At 55.4% G+C, this 26,725-nt stretch overlaps 1 protein-coding gene across 2 annotated transcripts in view; it reads right to left on the bottom strand.

The window, feature by feature from the left end:
* The window catches only part of HMCN2 (hemicentin 2), a 177,860-nt gene that overhangs the window by 62,007 nt on the left and 89,128 nt on the right, over positions 1-26,725 (bottom strand). For both annotated transcript variants that reach the window (XM_010810510.4, XM_010810511.4), the window contains exons 26-47: positions 25,340-25,534; positions 24,277-24,407; positions 23,807-23,954; positions 23,314-23,440; positions 22,158-22,312; positions 20,933-21,211; positions 18,968-19,249; positions 18,182-18,290; positions 17,789-17,958; positions 15,312-15,466; positions 14,763-14,859; positions 13,599-13,694; positions 11,941-12,117; positions 10,739-10,896; positions 9,591-9,714; positions 8,768-8,943; positions 7,418-7,514; positions 7,094-7,213; positions 4,479-4,640; positions 3,293-3,574; positions 1,973-2,140; positions 337-450 (exon numbers count right to left, since the gene is read on the bottom strand). In XM_010810510.4, the coding sequence (XP_010808812.1) occupies positions 337-450; positions 1,973-2,140; positions 3,293-3,574; positions 4,479-4,640; positions 7,094-7,213; positions 7,418-7,514; positions 8,768-8,943; positions 9,591-9,714; positions 10,739-10,896; positions 11,941-12,117; positions 13,599-13,694; positions 14,763-14,859; positions 15,312-15,466; positions 17,789-17,958; positions 18,182-18,290; positions 18,968-19,249; positions 20,933-21,211; positions 22,158-22,312; positions 23,314-23,440; positions 23,807-23,954; positions 24,277-24,407; positions 25,340-25,534 (3,522 nt within the window). The remainder of the gene's footprint in view (positions 1-336; positions 451-1,972; positions 2,141-3,292; positions 3,575-4,478; positions 4,641-7,093; positions 7,214-7,417; positions 7,515-8,767; positions 8,944-9,590; positions 9,715-10,738; positions 10,897-11,940; positions 12,118-13,598; positions 13,695-14,762; positions 14,860-15,311; positions 15,467-17,788; positions 17,959-18,181; positions 18,291-18,967; positions 19,250-20,932; positions 21,212-22,157; positions 22,313-23,313; positions 23,441-23,806; positions 23,955-24,276; positions 24,408-25,339; positions 25,535-26,725) is intronic.

Raw genomic sequence — 26,725 nt, 5'->3', positions numbered from 1 at the left:
TGTCTTCCATTCTCCATTCCCTCACACCTGCTGCCATGGGGCAGGGGATCTAATAAAAATTTGCAGCTGGCTGAGGCAAATACCAGTGCCGCTGGGAGAAGGCCCCAATCAGAGGAAGGCAGTTGGGTGGTATTGAAAATCTTTGCCCCCTTTCATCTTGGGTTGATTCTGGCTGTTTCTGGAAAGTTCTATGGCAGCCTCAGAAAGAGGCTGCTGATGAGGCAAAGAAGACAAGGCTTGGTCTCTCCCTCCTGTCTGTGCTGGGTCCACTCCCAGAGGCTCGCAGGCTGGAAGGAAGGATGGGTGGGCGCCCGTGAGAACCACGCGGTGACGTACCCAGGACCTCCACGCTGAAGTCCCTCCGTGCCTCCCCAGCCTCGTTGCTGGCCAGGCAGGAGTAGAGGCCTCTGTCCTGCTCCTGCGCCCGGGTCAGCTTCAGCATCCAGCCACCTGGGAAGTGGGAGAGTGGGCTCCAAGCACAGCTGCGAGCAGCCTTCTGTCCCCAGCTGAACCCAGGCTGCCCACTGCGAGGAGGAACACGCTGGGCATTATATTTAGATGTTTATGCGTCTGCCTCCCACAGTGTTCCATTCCTCAGAGAGGGAAACTGAGACCTGGAGGGTCAACAGATGGATGGAGCCCTCTGGACATTAGTCCTTGCTGTTGTTTAGTCGCTAAGTCCTGTTGTTTAGTCGCTAAGTCCTCCTCCGGAGGATTTTTCCAACCCAGGGATCAAGCCCTCATCTCCTGAATTAGCAGGTGAATTCTTTACTACTGAGCCACCAGGGAAGCCTGGATATTAGACCTACGCCAGGGTAAACTTCTCTTAAGCTTCCCGGGTGACTCAGATGGTAAAGAATCTGCCTGCAATGTGGGAGACCTGGGTTCAATCCCTGGGTTGGGAAGATCCCCTGGAGGAGGGCATGGCAACCCACTCCAGTATTCTTGCCTGGAGAATCCCCATGGACAGAGTAGCCTGGCGGGCTACGGTACATGGGGTTGCAAAGAGTTGGACATGACTGAGTGACTAAACACACATAAGCACGGGGTAAACTTGACCCTGTCCTAGTAAGAAGACTCTGTCACCTGGCTACCCTCTCTTCTGTGGATTGACTAGAGCTGAAAGCACAGCAATGGTTTATGTAATCCTGGCTCAGATCAGAACCCCATTCTACTCTGATGGACCTGGTGAAAGTCCACCTTCTCCCAAGGACCTCTCAGAGGTGAACCAATTCCTCTCAGGGGAACACAAGGATTTCCTAAGACCAGCCCAAGGAAAGCAGATATACAGGACTTGCCATCACGGCTACTCCTGTACCCGGGGCAGACATCACTAATCGATTACCACTCTCCTTTCTGCTAGACCCAGATGCAGTCTCTGAATTCATCTCATCCGATGAATACTGCAGCCCCTACCAAGTGACAGGAAGTGATACACGAGGGGAAATTTACCATCCCAGCTTGGGCTGCATGGAATAATTGATGGGTCATTGAGGCCGAGCCTCAGTGGGCCTGGAAGTCCCTGCAAGATTCTGATGGGATACTGCCTCCTGAGCCTCAATTTCTCCATTTGTATTCCAGCAAGAACCATCACAAACCAGCTTTGTGAGGAAGATGAGTATTCAGAGGAGAAAGTGCTTGGACCAGCATTTCTAAAAGTTTGCTACAGCTCCATGGGAGGTTATATAAGCTCTGTGAGAATTTTTTTTTTTTTTTTGGCTGCAGGACTTATCAGAACCTTGACTATGCAAGTGATTCTTGTGGGTCTCCAGGAAAATCGAACAGGAAGCCTTTTCCAGACTTATTTAAATCCTTATTTTTTTTCCTGGAGCACCTCATCTGACCAGACTTTTGGGGTGCACTCTTGGGAGACTAATAGCTCAAACAATTATCCCAACCATGCCGGGCAAGGCAGGATCAGAGATCACAGGCACGTGATGGACAGAGGCAGAAGCTGAGTTTCAGACCTTACCTGCTAAGAGGTAGGTGTTCTCTCCAGGGCTGACAGGCTCCTCCCCTCGGAACCAGCGGATCCCTGGTGGTGGGATGCCTGTGGCTTCACAGAACAGTGACAAGGGGCTGTGCAGGGTGGCTGTAACATTGGTCAGTGGGCCCAAGTCGCCAATGAGCTCTGGGGGCACTAGATACAGAGAAGAAGCCACATTCGGGATGTAGATGGGTGCTGTATGCTCTTTCCTACCTCCCCACTGGCCTCCCCAAGGATCCCCGACCCCCAGTCTCAGAGCTGCTCCCACTGAAGGGGGTGAGTGGTGGCCACATGCTGGTCTCTGGCATCAGGCTGAGGCCTCAGTTTCCCCAACCCCTCAGAGGAACACCAGGAGAATCCGACAAGGACATGTGTGAAGCCCTTAGCTCAGACCCTGGTATGGAGCAAAACTGAGCAAAGGAGACAGAAATCAGAGCCACGGGGAACACAGACAGGACCCCAGACCCACACAGTAGAGTCCCATTCAGAAAGGAAGCCCCACTCTATCAGGCAGGGACAGGTCGGCGAGGCCTGGGGTCCCAGCAACGCTGGAGATGTGATAAGAAGGTCTTCCCTAAAGGACCCCTGCCCACCTCTCTCCTTGTCTCTTCCCACTCCTCACCTCCACCCTGAGGTATGCAGTAGGAGCTCAGTAAAAGACTAGAATCAGGAGGCCGTTCTAGCTACTCTGCTCCAGGCCTCCACAGAGTCTGTTCCCTCTGTCCAACACTCTTCCTCTTATCCCAGCTCCTGATGAACTCCAACTTAGCCTTTACATTTCAGCTTTAAAAGTCACCTCCTACAGGAAGCCACCCTGACTTCCTAAGACAGATGACGGTCTAGCTGATCTCTTAGGGACGCCCAAATCCCAACATCACACACAAACCATGCAGAATAACGACTGCCCAGAACAGAGCAGGAAAACAGCAAAGGAGAGAGAGAGTGAGGGACTTCCTGTGGTCCAGTGGCTAAGACCACAGACTCCAAATGCAGGGGGGCCCAAGTTCGATCCCGGGTCAGGGAACTAGCTCCCACATGCTGCAACTAAAGATCCCACGGGTGGCAACTAAGTTCTGGTGCAGCCAAATAAGTAAACAAATAACTTTTTTAAGTGGGGGGAGGGGAGGGAAATGAGGGCTATTTGGAGCCGGTCCTGATTTTGAGAGCAGTGTTCGCAGCTTCCACTGAGAGCAGCGTTAGCCAGAGGCCTGGCTCCTGGCAGAACAAGGAGGTGGCCCCAGGAACACGGAGACAGAGGCTGCCTTGCCGCTTCCTGCCCTCCTCCCGAAGGCTGCGGGTCCTCACCGAGAACGGAGAGCGAAAACCTTCGCTCGGCCCTCCCGGCCTCGTTCTCGGCCACGCAGCTGTAGCGCCCGGCGTGGGCAGGCTGAGCCCGCTCCACGTGCAGACTCTGGCCGTGGTTCTGGAGCCGCAGGCCGGACTCGGGCCCCACGGGCCACCCGTCCCGCTCCCACGTCACCCTGGGCGCGGGTTTCCCTGTGGCGTTGCATTCCAGGCTGGCTTCCTCGTCCTGAACCACGGACACATCCGCGTAGGGCTCCAGGGGGCCGGCAATCCGCGGGGGAACTGGGGTGGGGAGAAAGCAGGTCGGGGGTGGGGGCGGGGAAGGGGGCCGCCGGGCACCACGCCTCAGGCCAGGCTCTGGGCTCGCCTCCATCTGGCATGTGTACCCCTGCCTCTCGCTGGCCGTGTGACCTTAGCCAGGTGACCTCACCTGTCCGGGCCTCCACTTTACATCTCTATAATGGGATCACCACGGTACCCCGGCCCCCTCTCCCATACCCTGGGAATCACGGGAGGGCCTGCCGTTTGGACAATGAGCTCACAGCACGGTCCTGAAGATTTGTAAGGACTTTTCTTCCTTAGAAATCAGGGGCTTCTAAACAGTTGTTAGGGCTGGGGGTGGGGGTGAGGGATAGTTCCACAGGTGGGATTCTCCTCAAGACGTTGGAACGCAGTGTTCTTGGTTTTACTGCTGCTGCTGCTGCTAAGTCGCTTCAGTCGTGTCCGACTCTTTGCGACCCCAGAGACAGCAGCCCACCAGGCTCCTCTGTCCATGGGATTTATTTTCTAGAATGATTTATATAAGGCTGAGATATTTAATTTTATCCCGCATAGGATAGGTAGATGGAGACTTGAGTTTCCATCACATATAGGAACTTTATATCAATTTTACATTTCTTTAGTTTCCAGCTGTTTCAAGCTGTCGTTTCATTTTTCTCTCTGGGCCATTGGGGGTCTCTTGGCATCAAGCTGCTTGCTCTCTCACAGTCAGGAGCTATAAGAAGCTGACTTGGAGGGGGCAGTTAAAATGGCACTAATCTAAAGTGGGACAGGAGAATCCAGCTTCTGTCTTTGCTTGGGTTTTGGGGGGTGAGGTCTGCCCTGCCAGGGTGCCTGGTTGCCCACCCTTCAGGCTGACCCCTTCCAGCCCCTTCCACCTGGTCCAGGTCATCCCAGTCCGACTCACCATACACCACCAGCTGCTGGTCCTGACTGCTATTTCCGGCCACGTTGCTGCACTCACAGGTGTACGTTCCCTCCTGGGCTGGCTGGGCCCGTCCCAGATACAGCAGCCGCCCCACAGCTGACACCTGCGCAAGGCTGACCCCCTCCCCGGGCAGGGGCTGACCTGGATGCATGAGAAAGAAGCCCCTGGTCCCTAGTCCTTCCACCTTGAACATCTGTCCTCCCATCCATCCTGGCCAACTCCTGCTCATCCCACAGATGCCCACTAAATGTCACCTCCACCAGGAAGACTTCCCTGAGCACCAAATCTGATCCCAGAATCCCCTCTGATAACCCACAACTCTGAGCTTGTCCCCAACCCAGCTCTACCTACAGGTGGCACGTCTGAATCCTTCCCTGGCCTGGGCTGTCCTGGAGGGAAGACTCTGCCTCACTTTCCCCCTGGGGTCCTTGGAGGCTCTCCGGGGCCTGGCATATATTAAGGCTTAGTGAAGGCTATTGAGTAAATGACCCATCTGTCTAGCTACAGTGGTGAGGGAGGGAGACCAAGCAACAGGCACGCCTGGAACCAAGGAGACCCCGATGATGCAGGGAAGGATTTTGTAAGCCTGGAGGCGCTAACTTTCATCACCCTGCACCTGTCACGGAGGAGCAGCCCTCTGGACTCCCATCATCCAGCAGCACGTGTCCCAGCCGGGGGGAGGGGCCCGGGTGGCCACACGACACGCTTCCTCACTCTTACATTCTATTCTCTGTCCACACTCTCTCCCCTGGTGATCTCGGCTTGTCACTTCCGGATTTATTCTTAGCCCAGACCTCTCCTCTGAGCTCCGGACACCTCTGGCTGACTGCCCATTTAACATCTCATTGGATGTCTAACAGATCTGAAAATTAAAATGCCGCAAACTCCCAGTCTGACCCCGTAAACCTGCCCTCACAGCCTCTCTATCTTGGTGATGGTAGCAACTCTCTCGATTGCCAGGCCAAAACTTCAAGTCATCCTCGACTCCTCATTCTCCTTAGCCCCTCATCCCAGCCATCAGGAAATCCTGCCAGCATTGCCTCTGAAATGCATCTAGAAGACTATGGCCGCCTCTCAGTACCTCCTGGCTACCCACCTAGTCCAGGTGCCAGTTTCTCTTGCCTGGAGTCCTTGCGGAAGCCCCCTCACTGGCATCCTGCTCCCACCCTTGTTCCCAACGGTCTGTTCTTATCATGCTGGCAGGAACCTGCTAAGCACAAACCAGATTGTGTCCTTCCTTTTTCCAGACTCCTAAAACAGCGCATCTCACTCGAGGTAAAAGCTGGGATCCTTACAACAGCCTTGGACCCAGCCATCACAGCTCATGTGACCGTCTCGAGCTGAATCTGCTGCAGCCCCGCTGACCCCTCTGTTGTTCTTCAACCACACCTGACTCACTCCTGCCCCAGGGCCTTTGCATCTGCTGTCACCTGCCTGGAATGCTTTTCCCTATAGTCGTCTCATGTTCATCCCTCACCTTCTTCATGTCCGCTTGGTCAAATGTCCCTGACCACTCAACTTAAAATTGCAAATCCCACCGCTCCCCCAGCAGTCTTCTCCTCTTTCTTGGCTTATATTTTTCTCCATAGCATTTATCACATCAGGTATTAAGTCATTTACAGGCACACCTCAGAAATAGCACAGTTTCAGTTCCAGACTACCGCAATAAAGCAAGTATCGAAATGAAGTGAGTCACATGAATTTTTGGTTCCCTGGTGCATATATGTTGATACTATAATCTGTTAAGTGTGCAATATTGTGTGAAAAGAAAACAATGTACACAACTTAATTAAAAATATTTTAAAAAGCTAACCAACATCTGAACCTTCAGCAAGTCATAAACTTTCTTCAGTAGTAACATCAGAGATCACTGATCACAGATCACCATAACAGACTTAATAATAACAATGAAGTCATAAATACTGTGAGCATTATCAGAATGTGACAGAGACCCAAAGTGAACAAATACTGTTGGAAAAATGACACCAACAGACTTTTTGGAGGCAGGGTTGCCATAAGCCTTCAATTTGTAAAATACATAACACCTGTGAAACTCTAAACACAGTGCATTAAAACAAGGTATGCCTGTACTCGTTTTTCACTTATTATCTGACTGTCTTGATCCACTGATGCATTTCTAGCACCTAGAATGATGCCTAGCACAGACAGGCTCTCAATAAATATTAGTTAAATGAATGAATTCCAAATATTCACTGAGCATCTCTTTTGTACCAGGCACTGCTAAGCCACTGCTGAATTCCCAGACAATGCCTCCCGGGGCTCAGGGATTCATGGAGGAGCAGACACTGAGGGACTAAGGTGGGTGACATGAGAAGTTAACACAGGGGCGGTGTCAAGGAGGTCCTCTCCCTAGACTGGGAGGGAGGTCAGGGAGGGCTTCCTGGAAGAAGAGACATCTGACGGGAGGCCCTGATATCAGTCTAGCTCTCACTGGCTGAGAAGGGGCTGGAGGGGCGTGGGGGGGCTTCTGTAACCAGCACCTGCACCCGTCTCCATCTCAGCCAGGGTTGGAAGCAAGGGCAGGGAGCAGCCTCCATGGGTGGGGCAGTGAGCCTGGGGCTCAGCCAGCCTACCGTCCTTCTTCCAGGAGATCTTGGGGAAGGGAACGCCCCGACAATCGCAGGAGAGCCTGGCGGGGTGCCCCTCGGTCACGGTTAGGGTGCGTGGCTCCCGCGAGGGGAACACTGGAGGGACTGAGTAAAAACAGAGCAGAGGTAAGGAGGGCAGGAAGCTGGGGACTGGGTGGGAAAGAGGCCCCGGGGAGAGGGCGGGGCGGGGGAAGGCTGTATCCTGGACCCATTCAAGGCAGCACCGCCCTCCGCCCTGGGCTTGAGAGCCAGCCCTGACAGATGCAGCGGGGAGGGACCCCAGCCCAGCCCAGCCCGGGAGACCCTCACCCCAGACATTGAGGTTGTAGTGCTTCTCTGAGCGGCCCACTTGGTTCAGCGCCTCACAGGTATAGCGGCCCGTATCCCCCACCTCGGCTCTGTCCACCTGGCCAGGAGCAAAAACCACCCATCAGGGGTCCAGCGCAGAGATGGTGCCACATCTCTGTGACCCTGGGCCTGTCACTTTCCCTCGCCGAGCCCACGCTCCCACCTGGAACCTGGGGGTTGATAAACCAGTGGTAACACCCGCTGTACCTCCAGCACCGGGAAGTTTCTGGGAGCCAGGGGCTTGGTGGCCCTGCCAGCCTCACCCCACTTCACATCCATAGCCATGTCCCAAGGGGCAGGCGGAGGGGGCCCTGTCTCAGGGGTCAGATCCTGACCTTGGGGATAATGGAGCCGTGCTGTGGCTTTGAAGAATGAAAGAGGAAGGAGGGGCAGTATTCCAGGCAGAGGAAGCCAAACTGAAGGTGCTCGGAGTTAGGAATGATCACATCACAAAGTGCAGGGGGCTGGGGGAAGGAGGAGCCGGCTGGAGCAGAGCGTGCTCCCCAAAAGCTTGGAGCTGTGCCCCCTTCCCCTAGCTGATGTGGATGAGCTGTTCTCTGGGGCAAGTGGGTCCACACAGGCACTCTCTGGAACTCTCCCGGCCAGCCCAGGAGAAAGGTGTCACCATGCTCACAGGTGAGAGACCTGAGGCCAGAGAGGTCCAGACAGGAGGTGCCTGCCACAGTCAGGAGGGGCGGGATAAAGGTGAGATCCGGGCTCACTCTAGATGCCCCTTGACTTGCCGGGCCGGATGAAAGGCCTTAAATGCCCAAAGGCAAGAAGGCTTTCCAGCAAGGAGTGAAATACGGGTGGAAAGCTTTGGGGGGAGGGAAGGGGCGAGAAAGACTGATGCTGAAGCTGAAACTCCGATACGTTGGCCACCTGATGGGAAGAACTGACTCATTGGAAAAGACCCTGATGCTGGGAAAGATTGAAGGTGGGAGGAGAAGGGGACGACAGAGGATGAGATGGTTGGATGGCATCACCGACTCAATGGACATGAGTTTGAGTTGGTGATGGACAGGGAGGCCTGGTGTGCTGCAGTCCATGGGGTTGCAAAGAGTTGGACACGACTGAGTGACTGAATTGAACTGAGCTGAAGGGGCTGAGAGAAGCTCCCAGGGCTCAGTCCTGGGGCTTTGCTGTCCATCCCAGTTTGGCTGGAAGCAGCTCTGCTGGGTCTGGGGACTGGATGGGCTGCCAGTCGAGATGAGCTGAACTGATGTTGGAGGATGCGTCCCCGCCCGCCCGGGTCAGGGCTCAGCTCTGCTCATGGTGGGGCCCTCCTTGGTGGCCTGGGAGGCCGCACACCTCCAGCAAGGCCTTGTCTGCAGAGAGGTAGACGCCGGGCCGGGGCTCCAGGGGGCGGCCGTCCTTGCGCCAACTCAGCACAGGAGGGGGCACAGCGTGGCTCCGGCACTCCAGGGCCACGGACTCGTTAGCCACAACAGACACGTTCTGCTCTTCTCCGAGGATGCTGGGGGGCGCTGCGGGAGGGGGTGGGGTGGGGGCTGTCTCAGGCGGGTGAGTCGAGTCACGTCCTGAGTCAGAACCTCCCCCTTCCAGCAGCCAGGAGCAAACACGGGGTCGGGGAGGTGCCGTGAGGATGGGGGCCACCCCCTGAACTGAAGCCCTCTGCTCCTCCCCTCAACGACCAGCAGAGGAGACCCCAAACCTCAATAGGATGGTGGGTTATGACGTCAATATTCTGAATATGATTTTGTACTTTACTTTTATAATTTTTTTAAAAAGAAACTTTAATCTTTATTTATTTAAGGTCTTAGACCAGGCCATGCACAGCATATGGGATCTTAGTTCCCTGATCAGGGATCAAACCCTTGCCCCCTGCATTGGGAGTGCAGAGTCTTAACCACTGGACCACCAGGGAAGACCCCTGATTTTGTACTTTAGTTGTATCAGATGTTACCACTGAAGAAAGGGCCCACCAGCCCACCTGTCCATGACAGGGGAGTTCATAGTTTAAGACATGGCTCGGGGGGGTCCGATGGACCCCTACATGAAGGCAGACGCAGTCTCAGGACAGACCTGGCACATCCATCCCCTGGGGATGCCCCAGCCCCACCGTCTTGAGCCTCCAGCCCGCACCCGGCAGCCTCCGGGGCCCGAGACTCACTGTGGACACGCAGGACGACGTCCCGGCGGTCCTCGCCCACTGCACTCACGGCCACACAGGAGTAGCTGCCGGAGTCGGAGACCCGGGCACTGGCCAGCATGAGGACCCGGCCCCCAGGGAAGACCTGTACCCCAGAAGAAAGTCCACGGGCGATCCGTCCCCTTCACGAGCTGGCATTGCTGGCAGGTGCGCCTGGGCAGCTGCCCAGGCCCCCAGAGCCCCCCAGCAATGCACTGGAAATGCGAGGCATACCCGAACCTCAGAACCTCTGCTGGCTGGTGGGCAATTCTATCGGCCCTGAGAAAGGGTCCCCTGGGGAGTAGGGCTGGGGCTGGGAGCCCTTAAGATATGGCCGGTCCCCAGGTATAAGATACACAACAGATTTCAAAGGGTTTGTACCAAAAGGAGAAGGTAAGATGTCTGGTTAATGACGTTTTATAATGATCACTTGATACAGTGAAGCTTTTTGAATATACTGGGTGAACTAAAATGTATTTTTTATACAGCAATTTTAAAAATATTCCGTTTTTATATAGCCAAAGGGTATCCTGTTTGTTTGTTTCTTTGTTTATTCATTCATTAATTTTGCCTGCGCTGGGCAGCTTGCAGGATCTTAGTTCCCTGACCCGGGATCAAACCCCTGGCCCTTGCAGTGGAAGCACGGAGTCCTGATAACTGGATAGTCAGGAGATCCCCTAAAATGTATTATTAAAATTGGCTTCACCTGTGTCTTTTTACTCAGTCTAATGCAGTTACTAGAAAATTGTAAATTATATATTTGGTTCCTAACATATATTACATTAACATTATGTTATGTTCAGTTCAGTTCAGTCACTCAGTCATGTCCGACTCTTTGCGACCCCAAGGGCTGCAGCACGCCAGGCTTCCCTGCCCATCCTATGCATAATGCAATGTACGTTATGTTACACTACGTTATATTATGATTATGTCTTATATTGGTGGTGGGCCTTGTTCCTGGAGACCACCTGGCCCCGACTCCTTTTAGCTGCTCTCCCTCCTCCCTGCAGCCAACCGTCCTGGGCCATCACTGTTGCCCCCCCACGGCGGTCCCAGGCCCTGACCTGCGTTCCCAGCATCTACTGAGGCACCAGAGAGGTGAGCTGGGCCCCCCCCCCACCCCCACTGACCTGGAGACCGGCGGTCCCTGCAGTGGACACGGGGTTTCCATCCTTCAGCCACATCAGCATGGGGCTGGGCGCCCCAGCGGCGTCACAGGTCAGCCGCACCGGGCTGTGGAGCAGCACGGGGCCCGGGAGGCTCGGTGGCAGCGTGATGCGCGGGGGCACTGCAGGGCGAGGGCGACACAGGGCACGGGTTGACCCCGCTGAGGGTGAAGCGGGCAGGGCCCCTGGCCGGGCACCCCCGCAGGAGTGCATGGCCACTGATGAAAGCTCAGGGACAGCGACTCCCAACACGGGCAGGGCACGCCCCGGGTCTCGAGGCTGCTTGTTTCATCCTTCCGGCCCCACAGATGGGAAACTGAGGCTTAGAGAGGGCCAGTGGCCTGCCCAAGGTTGACCCACCAGGAGCTGGCAGAAGCAGCCCTTGAACTTGGGCCTCCTGGTTACCGTGAGGTCATCATCATTGCTGATGGTGTAGGGGTCACAGGGGTTGAGAATGCCTGTTAGGGTGATCAGTGATCTTTGATGTTACTATGACTCACCCAAGGCTCAGATGATAGCAGTTTTTAGCAATAAGTCCTTTTTAATTAAGATATGTCCATGTTTTAGACACAGTGCTATTGCACATGTAACAGACTACAGTACAGTGTATATAGGACTTTTCTATGCACTGGGAAGCCAAAAAAAACTCATGTGACTTGCTTTATTTTGGTATTGCTTTATTGTGGTGGTCTGGAACCGAAACTGCAATATCTCTGAGTTGTGTCTATACCCAATAAATGTGGTTGGATAGAAAATGGACAGATGGAGGAATTGATGTTTGAACAGAAGAACGGTTGGGGGATGGACAGCTGGATGGTTAGATGGGTGGGTGGGTTAGATGGGCAGAGAATTGAATGGTTGGTTGAATCAATGGATGGACAGTTGGGTGTTTCCATGTGTAGATGGAAGAATGGATAGATGAATGGATGGATGGATAAATGATAGGTGGAAGGAAGGAAAGATAAATGAAAGGAAGCATGGATGCATGGATGATTGATGGGTGAATGGATGATGGATGGAAGATAGGAAGGATGGATGAATGGATGAAGGATGGGTGGTGGATGGAAGAAGGGAAGGATGGATGGATGAGAGATGGAGGAACAGACAGGGACAAACGGATGAACAACAACTCTGGGGACAGATGCCTTTAGTCCTGAGCAGCTCACCATTGACCCGCAGGCTGTACTGCAGCTCTGTGCTGCCCACCACATTGGACGCCACGCAGCGGTAGCTCCCGGCATCAGAAAGCTGGGCTTGCTCAATGAGAAGGACTCTCCCATCAGTTGACACCATCGCTCTGTCCCAGGCAGAGATAGGCTGGCGGCCCTTAAACCAGGAGATATCTGGAGAAGAGAAGAGAGATGCAAGGGTCCCTGCCAGCCTTTCAGAGTGTGCCTGTGTCCTGTGCATCCGAGGGGGGCTTCCAGGGTGCCCATATGGTGCGACTTTATTTCAGGCACTGGAGAAAGCCTGAAAGGAAGATGGATGGGAGCAGAATATGGCAGTTGTCTGAGATGGAATCGAAGGCAGAGAGGGACACAGGCTGGAGCAGCCAGGAGCGAGAACAGTCAAAGCCAGCCTGGCCCCTTCACATCCTACTCCTGCCAGGAGACCACCCACAAGGCAGATCTTTAAAAGAGAATACAGTACACCCCAAACAGCAGGCTCATCATTATGGATGGACTGTGAATAGATACATGGACCCCAGGTTCACAGCAGCGCTATTCACGATAACTGAGATAAGGAAATGACCTAAATGTCCATCGACAGATGGATGGATAAAGAAGACATGGTACATATATACAAGGGAATATTACACAGCCATGAGAAAAGAACAAACCAATGCCATTCGCAGCAGCATGGATGGAACCAGAGATTATCACACTAAGTGAAGTAAAGACAAATACCAGAAAGAGAGAGACAAATACCATATGATATCACTTATATGTGGAACCTAAAATATGATACAAATGAACCTATCCATGAAACAAAAACAGACTCACCGACATAGAGAACAGGCTTGTGGTTGCCAAGGGGGCACAGGGGAGGGAGAGGGATGGAGTGGGAGGCTGGGGTCAGCAGATGTAAGCTATCATGTATAGGATGGAGAAGCAAGGTCCTACCGTACAGCACAGAGAACTATATTTAATATCTTATGATAAGCCATAATGGAAAAGAATATTTATAAAGAATGTACATATACGTGTACAACTGAACCACTTTGCTGTACAGCAGAAATTAACACATTGTAAATTAATTGTACTGCAATTAAAAAATAAAGTTAATAAAGAGATTATAAATAAATAAGGACTGACTGTATCTTCAACTTGCTTCCATCCTGCCAGGGCCCATGCCAGAACAGGGTTCCCCCACGGCAGAGGGCCAATAGCTCCGGGGCTCACTACCCTAGGCAAAGCAGGGTTGCCATGGTTCTGATGGGGGACAGGAAATGGACCGTCTTCCTAGGCCCATCCTGTCTGCTGGGCATTTACACCCAGTCCCAGCTCCCAGACCTTTCCTAAACTGCTGGTCTAGAGAAGATTCTCACCCTCCAGCCTAGGGGCAGCCCCATGAATCCACGAACTCAGCAGAAATCCTGCAGGTTTGTTTCAGACACCAGGGCAAAGGCTCTGGGCCCTGGTGTATAATGGGCATGAGATAAAGAGCTGTTGAGAAGGACAAGGGGAGCGTGGGGGAGGGAAGGGGAAGGTCTGCTGATTTCATCCTCAGCCAGAGCGGTACCTGGAGCCCTGGCTGACCTCTTCAGATGGGAACTGGGGTTGGCTGGAGGTGGCTTTCAGACAAGGGGAGGGGTCTTACTTACCAGGAGGGGGCACGCCGGAAGCCAGGCACTCCAAGGTCACGGAGGCATTTTCTAGCACCGCCTTGTTGACCAGACCCGGCTCGATGTTGGGAGGCACTAGGGGAGACAAGGAGATCCTGGCTTTCCGGGTGAGGCTCCAGGCAGCTCATCTCAGCCACCCTAAGACCCCTCCCCAGCCTTCCCAAGGGGGCCTGGGCAATAAGGCACCCCAACAGCTCACGTTTGCTGATTAAGGAATCCCCTCCTGCCCAAGAACAAAGGCCCTGGGAGGCAAGCTTTATTTCAATCATACAAGGATGACCCTGGCACCCAACACCCCCCTCCCCCCAGGAGCAGCCAGCATCAGGCACAGTGGCGAGGTGGACCCCAGGGACCCCAGGCAGTCATGAGGGGTGACAAGGGCAAGGATGTACCCATATACCCAAGGACCTAAATGAGCCCTCAAATGCATAAAACAAGCAAAGATACAAATGAACGAGAACAGGCTGTCCACTGAAAGTCTAACAGAAAGCAATCAAAAGGAAGGCTTCCCTTGTGGCTTAGTGGTAAGGAATCCGCCTGCCAATGCAGGAGACATGGGTTCGATCCTGGTCTGGGAAGATCCCACTTGACATGTAGCAACTAAGCCTGTGTGCCACAACTACTGAACCTGTGCACTAGAGCCCGTGAGCAGCAACTGCTGAGCCTACGTGGCCACAACCACTGAAGCCCACGTGCCCTAGGACCCATGTGCCACAAGAAGAGAGGCCACCGCAATGGGAAGCTGACCGCAACTAGGGAGTAGCCCCTGCTGGCCCGCAGCTAGAAAAAAAGCCCATGCAACAAGGAAGAATCAGACAGCAAAAAATAAACAGATAAATAAAATTATATATGTATATATACACACACATATATAAACAACCAAAAGGGACCACAGTAAATGACTTTCTACTTATTTTATCTTATTGGCTGCACTGCATAGCATGTGGGATCTTAGTTCCCCAACCAGGGATCAAACCCATGCCCCCTGCAGTGGAAGCGTAGAGTCTTACCCATTGGATCACTAGGGAAGTCCCATCAACATCTGAAGTTAAGTATGTGACATTGATTTTAGGACCCCCAGCCATCTCGGACCTCTGGCGGTGGCCCCGCGGGCCCTCAACCACTCAGGCATAGTCTCCTTACCTAACACCCTGAGTATCACTTCCTTCCTGCTCTCCCCGGCCAGGTTAGTGGCGACACAAGTGTAGGTGCCTTCGTCCTTCAGGTCCACCTTCTCGATCTGGGGGGACAGGAGGAAGAGCAGGTGTGTAGCAGGGAGGTGGGCAGGGCCCAGGGTCAGGGCAGTCAGAGCGACACTGGGATATGGTGAGGGGACAGGCTACCGCTGACCCCAGGGCAGGAGAAAGTGAGGATGGGCACAAGCTTGGTTCTGGGGTGGAGTTCTGAGCCCTGCTTTCAGATTCCAGAGGATTCCTCTGATCTTGGGGGCTACTCCCCTCCCCCAACTTTCTCCCTCTGGCCACCCAAACTCTGGGGACATGGTCAAAGCTAAGGGCTCCCTTCCTTCTTCAGACCCAGCACCCCAGTGTCCACTGAGCATTTCCAGGATAAATAGACATTGTTTGTTCTGCCCTCAGGCTGCCAGGGCCCGTCTTGGGCCCTCCAGGACCCTAAAAAGCAGCCACTCCACCTGTGCAGTTGTCCCACCAGCCCTGGGGCCCTTGCACATACCTGCAGGCTCCCCCCTGAGGCTGCCAGAGCCACCCCATCCTTCCACCAGCGGAGGCTTGGGGTAGGCACCCCAGTCCCTGCACATCGGAGGGTCACAGGCTGCAGGAAAGGGGCTGTGATGTTCTCACCCCCAACTATGACCACCGATGGGAGCTCTGGGCAGAGGAGAGGCAGGGAGGCCCAGTCAGGTTCAGGAGGGGTGCAGTGGGCACCCAGAAACCTCCTCAATGCCTGGGTAGTGAGGGAGTGGCCTTGTGGGGCTGACCTCTAGCTTCCTCCCACTCAACCCTCCAGACACCTGGCCTTGTGGGGAAGAGCACTAGGCTGGGAGCCAGCAGAGCAGGTCTTTCCCTTTGAAATTCTCCCATCCACCATCCATCATCTATCATCCATCATAGATCCATTCATCCATCCATCATCCATCCATTCATCTATCATCCATCCATCCACTCATCTATCATCCATTCTTCCATCATTCATCATCCATCCATCCATCAACCATCCATCCATCAACCATCCATCTATCCATCCACCAACCATCCATCCCTCATCCATCTATCTAACCATACATCATCCATCCATCCATCAACCATCCATCTATCCATCCATCATTCATTAACCATCCATCCATCATCCATCTATCCACAATCCACCATCCATCCATCCATCTACCATCTATCTATGCATCATCCATCCACTCATTCATCCTGCATCCACCCATCAACCATCATCCATCCATCCATCATCCATCTATCCATCCATCCATCATCCACCAACCATCCATCCATCCACTATCTATCTATCCATCATCCATCCATTTATTCATCCATTCATCCATCATTCATCATCCATCTATCATCCATCCAACAACCATCTATCCACCCATCATCTATCATCCATCATCCATCCATTATTCATCATCCATCCATCCATCTACCATCTATCTATCCATCATCTATCCATTCATTCATCCATCATCTATCCATCATCTATCCATCCATCATCCATCCATTCATCTGTCATCCATCCATCCGTCATCCATCCATCCATCCATAAACCATCATTCATCCAGCAATTCATCATCCATCTATCCATCCATCAACCACCCACCCATCATCCATCCATCCATCCATCATCCATCCATCCACAATCCACCATCCATCCATCCATCTACCATCTATCTATGCATCATCCATTCATTCATTCATCCTGCATCCACCCATCAACCATCATCCATCCATCCATCATCCATCTATCCATCCATCCATCATCCACCAACCATCCATCCATCCACTATCTATCCATCATCCATCCATTTATTCATCCATTCATCCATCATTCATCATCCATCTATCATCCATCCATCAACCATCCATCCACCCATCATCTATCATCCATCATCCATCCATTATTCATCATCCATCCATCCATCCATCTATCCATTTACCATCTATCTATCCATCATCTATCAATTCATTCATCCATCATCTATCCATCCATCATCCATCCATCTGTCATCCATCCATCTATCCATAAACCAACATTTATCCAGCAATTCATCATTCATCTATCCATCCATCAATCACCCACCCATCATCCATCATCCATCCATATGTGCACTGTGCCCCTCACTGCACTAGGCACAGGGACACAGAAGAGAAAGCTCTGTGCTGCCTCCAGAGCTCCCAAGCTGGGCAGGAGAGATGAACAACCAAACAAGCAATGGGTGCTATGGTCATGAAGGGCTGAGCAGTGCAGATTATAACCATGTTGGAATCAAGGAGGGCTTCCTGGAAGAAAGGAAGATCTAAAAAGACAGATCTAAAAGATAGAGAGGAGCTAAGCAAGCAAAGAACCCCTCTCCAGTACTCTTGCCTGGAAAATCCCATGGATGGAGGAGCCTGGTAGGCTGCAGTCCATGGGGTCACTAAGAGTCAGACACGACTGAGTGACTTCACTTTCACTTTTCACTTTCATGCATTGGAGAAGGAAATGACAACCTACTCCAGTGTTCTTGCCTGGAGAATCCCAGGGACGGGGGAGCCTGGTGGGCTGCTGTCTATGGGGTTGCACAGAGTTGGACACGACTGAAGTGATTTAGCAGCTTAGTAGCAAGCAAGCAAAGAAGACTATTCCAGGCAGAGGAAACAGCATTTGCAGGCTTGAGGTAAGAAAGCCAATGTATTTAAAGAGTTGAATGAAGTTTGGTGTGATTAGTATAAAGAGAGCAAATAGGGTAGGAGAGGCTGGGGAGAGGGTTGTGGGCCTGTGGACTGGGGAGATATCAAGTGTAGTGAGAAGCTGAGCCTCTGCTCACATCCATGTCTCTTTGGTGAACTGGGGAGTCCAGCCCAGAAGTGCCATCCTGAGAAGACCAGCTCCCACCCTGCCCAAGTCTACGAGGCCTGCCAAAGGCACAGAGGACCATGGCCCTCTGGCTTCATGCCCCCTAGCCCTGGAACCCCAGGCCCCCTCACCGTGCACAGACAGCTCCACCTCGGCTGCGGCCGTGCCAGCCTCGTTGGTGGCCTGGCAAGCAAAGAGACCCGCATGGCCCAGCTCCACGTGGTCGATGTGCAGAGTGGTCCCCTCCGAGGTCACGTGGACCCCAGGCAGCTCCTCGGCCGGGTGGCCATTCTGCAGCCACCTAGGGCATGGCGGTGGGGGATAGGTCAGTCTGAGGCCGGGGAAGGCGGGGCGATGGGACAGGCCAAGAGTCAGGCACATCTCTCTCCTGCTCTCACGTCCCTGGCTCTGTTGCCTCCTTCATACATATGAGAGGTGGAGTATCTCCCATCCCCACCCCTCCAAGCATGCTCTTTGCCCACCCCCCATCCTCCCAGTTCTGGCCTCCACCACCCCATACGCACTGGATCGTGGGCACCGGGGAGCCCGAAGCATAGCAGGGAAGGTACAGGGACTGTCCCACGAGGGTGGTCACCTGGCCCAAGCCTTCAGCCACCAGGAGCTGCGGGGCAACTGCAGACAAGAGCCACCGCTGGGTGTCTGGAGTTGAGAAAATGCCAGCTTCCAGCCCTCCCAAGTCCCTGTGCTGCCAGAGGAAGGCCCAAGCTCCACCTCACCCTTCAAGTCTCCCCATAAGTGGCTCCTCCTCCAGGAGGCCTTCTAGGACCACCCAAGTTCGGCCTCCCCATCAGAGTGGTCTGTTTATTCAGTGTCTGTCTTCCCACCAGACCCAGGGCTCAGGAGTCCCATCTGCCTGTTCCCTGACTTATCTCAGAGTCAGTGGTGGGAAGAAACAGGCAAAAGCCCCACCCACCTGTCCTGGGACCAGCGCCCACCACCCAGCTTTGGACCTCAAGGAGTTAGTTCCCCATTGAGCTCCCATTGACCAGGAGCATCTCCTGGAAGACAAATGTCCTTCTTCCAGGGGTGGTGTCCTCCACCCAGGGGTCCTCCACCTCCACCTAGGTGGTGACCCAGCCCAGAGTCCTGGGAGGGAACAGGGAGCCTTGAACCTGGGAATTAACCCCATCCACCCGGTAGCTCTGAAGGGCCCCCGCCCAGGTCACAGAGACCTCATCTGTCTCAGGCCCTGGTCACTTCTCCCCCAGCTTCCACCCCCTCCGCACACAGCCAGAGTGCGAGGAGGGGCCCCCGGCCCAGTGATGTGGACGGGGCAGGCCTGGGCTCACCCTGCACCTCCACGGAGTAATGCAGCACGGCCTCCCCCGCGGGGCTGCTGGCCACGCAGCTGTACAGGCCTCCGGACGCCTCCCCCAGGCTCTCCAGGCTCAGCACGCCACCGCCCGCCCCCAGCCACGTCCCGTTGCGGTCCACCACGGGCAGCCCCTCGTGGTACCAGGAGACAGTGGGGGGTGGGTAGCCTCTGGCCACACACTCGAGGGTCAAGGGCCTCCCGGCCACGGCTTTCACCACTCGAGGTCCTTCGCCAGTGCCCTCGATGGTGGGTGGGACTAGGGGAGAGACAGGGGGCTGTTCAGGGGCCAGTAGCCCAGTTAAGCCCCTCCCCGACCTCACCCCATGTGAAACGCCTCCTCCCTGCTCTGCTAGCTGAAAGCCCTGTTCAGACCTCACCTCCTCCTCCGAGTCTCCCCCAAACCCCTGGCTGGAAGCACCCTCTCCATCCTCTGTCCCTTGGTGGCAACCCGTGCCCACCATTGCCCCCTACTCTGCCTGCATCTTCTCTCCATGTCTTGTTTCCCCCACGAGCTCATCTTCCGCAGAACACTCATCTCTGCGTATCCCCAGTAGGTCTCCATATCCACTGAACCCCAGATGACGGGCTTCCCCTGGCCCAAGACCAGAGCTTCTGCTTCTACTGGTCCCCTTCTTGGTCCAAGGAAGTGAGCCGACCCTAGTCCAGATGACCCAGCCTGTGGGGGCTCCTGACTCAACCAGGGATGGCCAAGTGGGTAGCTCGGGAGGGGGGCTTCTCTCTTCCCGTTAGGGAGGGCCCTCCAAGTTGCTAAGCACATGGAGCCATTGCTAGGAGACATTGGCAACGAAGGACCAAGGACGGGCTTCTCAATCTTGTGTGGGTCACAAGCCCCACTGAAACATAATGAAAACTCATGTGCATTTCTTGTCAACTTCCAGGAGATCCTCAGATCCCTGAGCTGGCAGCTGGGCTCACTCTCGGAGGGGGCCCCAGACCCCAGACACCCCAGCTTCCCTTTGGGGTCCCCAGGGCTCCAGCACCCAAGCCGTTGGTGTCTTTGGGGACCGGAGCTCTAGAGCTGACCCTTCAAGAGGAACCACAAGGACCCTACTGGCCTACATTCTGCCCTCTCAGACTTCACCTGCTCAGACCCATCCCTGCCCATCGATACACACCCTGTCCTCTGAATTCTCTGTGCGCCCTCAGAGCCAAGACCCTCCACGCAGGCCAATGCCCAGGTTAACAGCACACCACCTATAGTTAGGGCTTTCCTGGTGGCTCAGACAGTAAACGATTTGCCTGCAATGCGGTAGACCAGGGTTCAATCCCTGGGCCGGGAAGATCCCCTGGAGGAGGAAATAGCCACCCCCAGTATCTTGCTTGGAGAATCCCATGGACAGAGGAGCCTGGCAGGCCATAGGGTCGCAAAGAGTTGGACACAACTGAGCAACTAACCCTTTCACTTTATCTATAGTCAGACCCTCTCGGTGTGAACCAGGTCCTCTCACCCCCTAGCGGGAGGACCTGGGTCAGTCCCAGAGCCCACTAGACTCACCCATGAGTTGGGGGACCAGGGCCCTAGTCCCTGAGATGAAATTAGCTGTTGCTATGACAAGCCCTGGGGGTCTGGACCACAGTAAGTGATTAATCAAGAGCAGTTAGTTATTAGTGGTGGTTTTTGGGGTCTGGGTGCAAGTTTCTGAAAAGCCCTAAACCACGAGGGGAGACCTGATTTCTCCACTGGGCTCTCCCTGGGCCCCGACACAGACCCGTCTCCTGGCTTAATTTCTTCTCTAGCCAGGGGAGGTTGGATGAGATGACCCTTCTCCCCAGGATAACTATTCAATCTCATTATCTTGGGCCTCTGGCTGCTCCCCTGGCCCACCTTTGGAGCCAGATGGAGGCCACCGTGGCCCAGAGTCCTCCCACCACTCACCCCAGCTGACCCTTGCTCCTGCCACGCCCCCGGGCCGCTCACCGTAAACCTCCAGCCGGGTGGTCTTCTCCACAACCCCCACAGCATTGCTGGCCTTGCAGCTGTAGGTGCCAGCATCTGAGCCCTGGGCTCGCTCCAGCTGCAGCTGCCGGCCGCCTCTGGTGTAGACCACCTCAGTGCTGGGGACCAGGGGGTCACCATCCTTGAACCAGGTGATGTCGGGCGTGGGCACCCCTCGGGCCTCGCACAGGAACCACACGGGGTGGCCCTCCATGACGGCCACCTCGCTCGTCTCGTTGGAGCCCCAGATGGTGGGGGGTGCTGAAAACAGCGGGGGCGAGAGAAGGTCTCAGGGAGGCTGCCCAGCGTGGAGGCGGCTGGTGCACCGCCCCTTGCAGCGCCCAAGCCCCTGCCCGTGGGTCACAGCACCGCACCCGTCACAAGCTTCCGCTGCAGGGGGCGGGGAGGGGCGGGGGACTCTGGGGACAGATGGGAGAGGCCAGCTCGGGACATGCTGACGTCGTAGGCGAGCCTGGCCATTGCAAGAGGTGCAGGAGGTGGGGCAGGGGCCGCAAGTCAGGCTCTGGATGCCCCCACCCCCCGCCTCTAAGTGGCTGCATGACCTGGAGAGGTCACTTTCTCTGGGGTTCAGCCTCCTCATCTGTAAAATGAGGGGCTGAACTGGATCAGGGGTCCCACAGGGCAGGTCACACACCACGGGTGGTACCCAAGAGGACCTTGGGACACACGGACATGCACCTCATAACAGAACTGTTATGCCCTTCCCACATCTCCTTCTGGCCCAGTTATGACAGAGGACAAGGTGGTTTGGTGCGTCTGGTTCTTAATCTTTCTAGCACTTTCTATCCTGTACTTTCTACCGCAGGCGGGCAGCTCAGGCCTCAGGGGTTCCAACATCCCTCTTTGGTGGCATTTGTTTTCACAGCTTCCTCCCACGAAGGCCAAGCAACCCTGGTTCCCACTTCCCTTTGAAATAGCCAACATCCTTTTAGGTAACTGGGTTTCAGTGGAAAGAAAAGTGATTTGATTTAAAGAAATGACCATCCAGAGTGTACCACGGATGGGAGGACTTGGGAAGCTCCGATGGGGATGATGGGATTTGGGGAACGTTTCGGATTCCCTCTGTCTGTCCCCCTCTGGTTTTACTGGACTGGGGGCAGACTCCTCAGAGACTCCCATTTCTGCCCTCACCACCCCTCCACACAGTGGGCAGCCCGTGGTGATGACGGGAAGGGGCTGGGCTCACCGTGGATTCTGAGCTGAAAGTCCTTGGTCTGCTGGCCAGCCGGGCTGAAGGCCACACACTGGTACCAGCCCTCATCTCCCAGGTGACTGTTGGTGATTCTGAGAACCTGGCCATCCTCCTGAAGCTGGACACGAGGCTCCCCCAGAAAGACAGGTCTGGAAAAAGACGGTTGAGAGAAGTAAGGCCAAGGCGCCAGCAGGGGCGGGCTGCACAGAGGGGGCCTGCTGCTTGGGAAAAGGAAGACTGTAAGACTCACAGTCGCTGAAAAGTACCAACAGTCAAGTGTCCATCAATGGATAAATGGATAAACAAAATGTGGTCCTTCCCTACAATGGAATATTATTCAGCCGTTAAAAGGAATGAGGTAGCGTGGTTTAGCATGAAGGAACTTCAAAAGCTGTGTGCTAAGGGCAAGAAGCCAGACACGAAGACACATACCATATGACTGCAAGAAATTAATACAAAATAGAGGAAATTCCGTAGAGACAGAAAGCAGGTTAGTGGTTGCCAGGAGCTGGGGGCGAGGGACGAACAGACGAGTGACTGCTCATGGGTGTGGGGTGTCTTTTGGGGGTCATGAAATATTCTGGAACCAGATAGAGCTGACAGATTGCAACCCTATGGATGTACTACGCACACCAAATTGTGCGCTTCAGAATGGTAAAGTGAAGGTGAAGTGAAAGTCGCTGAGTAGTGTCTGACCCTTTGCAACCCCATGAACTTATACGGTCCATGGGATTCTCCAGGCCAGAGTACTGGAGTGGGTAGCCTTTCCCTTCTCCGGGGGATCTTCCCAACCCAGGGATCGAACCCAGGTCTCCTGCACTACAGGCAGATTCTTTACCAGCTGAGCCACAAGGGAAGCAATGGTAAACTTTCGTTTTAGAATGGCAAACATCATATGAATACCTAAAATTTTTTTTAAAAAACCTTTAAAAATACTTTTGAAAAAGTTTTAAAAGTAAAAGGAAGGCTGGCTGAGTAATGAGAAGACTCTGCCCGTGAAAAGCGGGGTTTCACCTGGGTGATCTCTGCCTGGGCCCTGGGTGGCTCACGCAATGCACGTCAAACCCCATCCCTGCAGAGTTCCACCTCCCCAGAGGACCCCCACACGCACACTCCATCCAGCCCCAGCTGCCCGCCAGGGGCCACTCACTGCCCGTCCTTGGTCCACTCCACCTGGGGTGTGGGGACCCCCAAGGTCCGGCACTCCAGCTCTGCCCCTGCGCCAGCCAGGCCCACCACCTCCTGGGCAGCCTCGGCTCCAAGCACCGAAGGTGGAACTAGGGTCGAGAAAGGGTTGGGAGGGAGGGGGCGGTGAAAAAACTTCAGGTCCTACAATCCCTGCCTGCCCCATGGCCTTTGCCTGTGCGGGTTCCCTGCCTGCTCAGCCTTCCCTTCTCCCACCCGGCCCTCGTGGGAAGCTCCCCAAACCCCTGGCCAAGCATCCCCGGCTCTGTGCATCCTCAGCACCTGCTTTGCCGTTTTGTATCACATGGTTCAACAGCAGTGACACAGCTGTGCCATGGGCCCCTCTGTGCCCCAGCTTCCAGCAGGCAGTACCCACCCACCCCCACACACACGCCTAACAGGAGAGGGCTCGCAGGGCCAGACAGCCCTGGGAGCTGGGGGAGCTCCGCCTCACTCACTGAGCACGAGCAGATCGAAGTCCCTCTGCGCGGTCCCGGCCTGGTTCTCGGCCCGGCAGGAATAGAGGCCAGAGTCGCCCTCCTGGATTCTGGGAAAGTGGAGGGCCCGGGCTCCATCCAAGAGGCGGTGGCTGCCCACGGCGGGGATCTGAGCAGAAAAGGCCCGAGGAAGCTGATGGGGGGAGGGTGGTCCGGCCACCCCCTAGTCCCCAACAGCAGTGAGGAAACTGAGGCCCAGGGAGCTGGTCAGTGACTGGAATCCAGAGTAGTGCTGTGCCCTCTCCACCATGCAGCCCTCCAGGCTTCATAGTGGGACCCCCGTGGCCCTGGGCCCCCAGTGCGTCCCCAAAGACACCTGTCACCTTGCCACATCTCCCAGCCACATCTGGTTACATGCAGGAACCCGTCCAGAAGGCCTGCACCCTGTCCATATCCCACCCAGAGCCCATCCACCCCTGGGGGACACCCACCTGCCGCCCGTTCTTGAGCCATGTGATCTCGGGGGCCGGGAAGCCATTGGCATCACACTCCAGCGTCAGGGACTGCCCGGCCATGCCTGACACGTTAGCCCTGCGCCCATCCTCCCGGAGGCTGGGGGGCACTTGGGAGAAGGAGAAGCAGAGGAGCCGCCCCTCCGCAGGTCAGCCACGGCCAGGGACCCCATTTGGGCCATTCTTCCTGGCCTCGAGGGCGGTCCTGACTTCCCCCCTTCCCCAGCTTCTGGGCTTCCAGGACGCCCATTCTAGACCCTGGCCGTCAGGAGCCGTGTGGACCTGGGAATGGCCATGGCGGCCTCGCCCTGGGACCTCACCCTAGTCGAGCCCAGGAACTCTCTACTTGCTCTGACATTCAGCTCTCCAAGATGCGGGAGCCATTGGTTCCATCTAGTTCTCCACCCAAATGGTTGTCATGGTCACGAAGGAGGGTACCTAGGGGACCACCCCACCCCCCACCCATGGAGTCAGAGCCTCTCTGGGTGGGGCCTGGGTATGTCTTTGAAACAAACTTCCCAGGCAAGTCATTACAGGACAAGTGGGTGTGGCTGGTTACGGGAGGCGGAAGGTGGTTCCATTAGGAGCCCATTATTAAAACGGCTTCTCTCACCCTCTCTGTGAGCCCAAGTTGAGGGAAGCGCTCCCCTCCCCCTGCACACAGCACCCTGGATGAGGGGGCCGGGTACCAGGGAGACACGTGGGCCTTGGGAAGTGGGCATATGAGCCTCAGGTGGTTTCAGCGGCTTTAGTGGGAGGTGGGCTTTGACCACTGGTGAGAATTGTAAAGAAGATTCACTCCTAGCCCATTTTAAAGTCATTTATGGAATTCCGGGGTCTCCTTACACTGTCTCCGCGGGGGGTTCTCTGCATGAAGAATGCACTCTCCCAACAGCACCCTCAAGCCCTCCCTGACAGGCACGAGGGACAGAGGAGCAAGGACCTGTATCCTCCGAGCAGTGAGCTCTGGGCCAGGGAGCTCACGCGGCCCCAGCCTGGCACCCCAGGTGCCATCACCCCCAGCTCTGGGGTCCCTACTCACCGTGGACCACCAGCTTGGCTCTCCTGGACGCGGAGCCCGCCTCGTTGGTGGCCTGGCACTCGTAGTCTCCGCCGTCGGAGGGAGAGACGGAGGCCAGGAACAGAGAGCCTTCATCCAGCACCGCCAGGCCGGGCCGGTCACGCAGCGGCTCGGACGACGGGCCCTTCCGCCACGTGACCTGCGGCTTGGGCGTCCCTGGCAGGGCACCGGCTCGTCAGGAGCAACACCCTGTCTCCTTCTCGGTCTACACCCTCACTGCCCCCACCCCCCGCCCGCCCAACCCAGGCGCAAACATCCCTGACCCTCCAAGAAGGGGTCGCCTCAGACTCCTCCTGGCCCCCAGGCTGGAAGAGCCGCTCCTAGAGCTGCAGGTGCCCCACACCCAGCCCCTCCAACCCAGGGCTGCGCATCCACCCGGCCTCCCAGCGCCCCCAGAAGCCAGTTCCCTTCTCAGAGGACCCACCCCGCCTGGAACTGCACCCTCACGGGCACTCCCACCGCCTGACCCTACCCAGCGTCTTCCTTTGCCCCCACCTACAGCTTTCTAATGTATATAAGATGCACTTTTTTTTTTTAACGCTATATATGTATTTTTTGGTCTATTGTCTGTCTCCTCCAACAAAGTCCGGGGTCTCTGCTTTGTGCCCAGCTGCAATCCCAGCCCCTAGCACCCGGTAGTTGCTACAGGAAAGAAACCAGCCCTCCATGCTCAGCCCTGGTTTCGTCCCATCGGATCATCACATAAACGGTGGAGGCCCCAGCTTGGCCTGGCCTGCACTTCCCCTCTGAGGCACGAGTGGGCACTGCTGGCCACACACCCCTGCCCCATGAGAGTCCCGATTCCCCAGAACGCCTTTCTCCATCATCCCCCACATTGCATTGTCCAGAGTCTGGCTCTGCCACCGGACTGTCGGCTCACAAGGCCTGGCGCACAGTGGGTGCGAGATATAAACGGCCGGGGCACACAGTAGGTCCTCAGATCAGTGTTGAAGGCATGACCCAGTCTTCCAAGCAGCACATGTGCCCAGGAGGCAAGGCGCCCAGTGGTCACAGCGGGGCTTGGGTCCCGTGAGCCCCAGCTCTGCAGAAGCGCTGAGTGACCTCAGGACAAAAGGCAACCCTTACTCACGGCCCTGCCCGCTGGAGCCTCACCTCCCTTCCTGCCTCCATCAGCGCCCAGGAAGAGGGCAGCCTGCAACACCTCTGTCACCCCCATCGGGATCACAGTCATCACCAAACACCGTCATCATGAACCGAACCGCCACTTCCTCTGCCCACTCCCCTGGCAGCTCAGGGCTCTTTACAAACACATTCTGCCTTACTTGCTCTCTTATCCTTGCTGTTGCAAGGAGGGGTGGGCCACCTCACTGGGTGGGGGATGGGGAG

This window comes from Bos taurus, chromosome 11 (genome assembly GCF_002263795.3).
Source record: "Bos taurus isolate L1 Dominette 01449 registration number 42190680 breed Hereford chromosome 11, ARS-UCD2.0, whole genome shotgun sequence".
NCBI lineage: Eukaryota > Metazoa > Chordata > Mammalia > Artiodactyla > Bovidae > Bos > Bos taurus.
The sequence above is the reverse complement of the archived record's forward strand: the minus strand, read 5'-3'. Positions and strand labels throughout refer to the sequence as shown.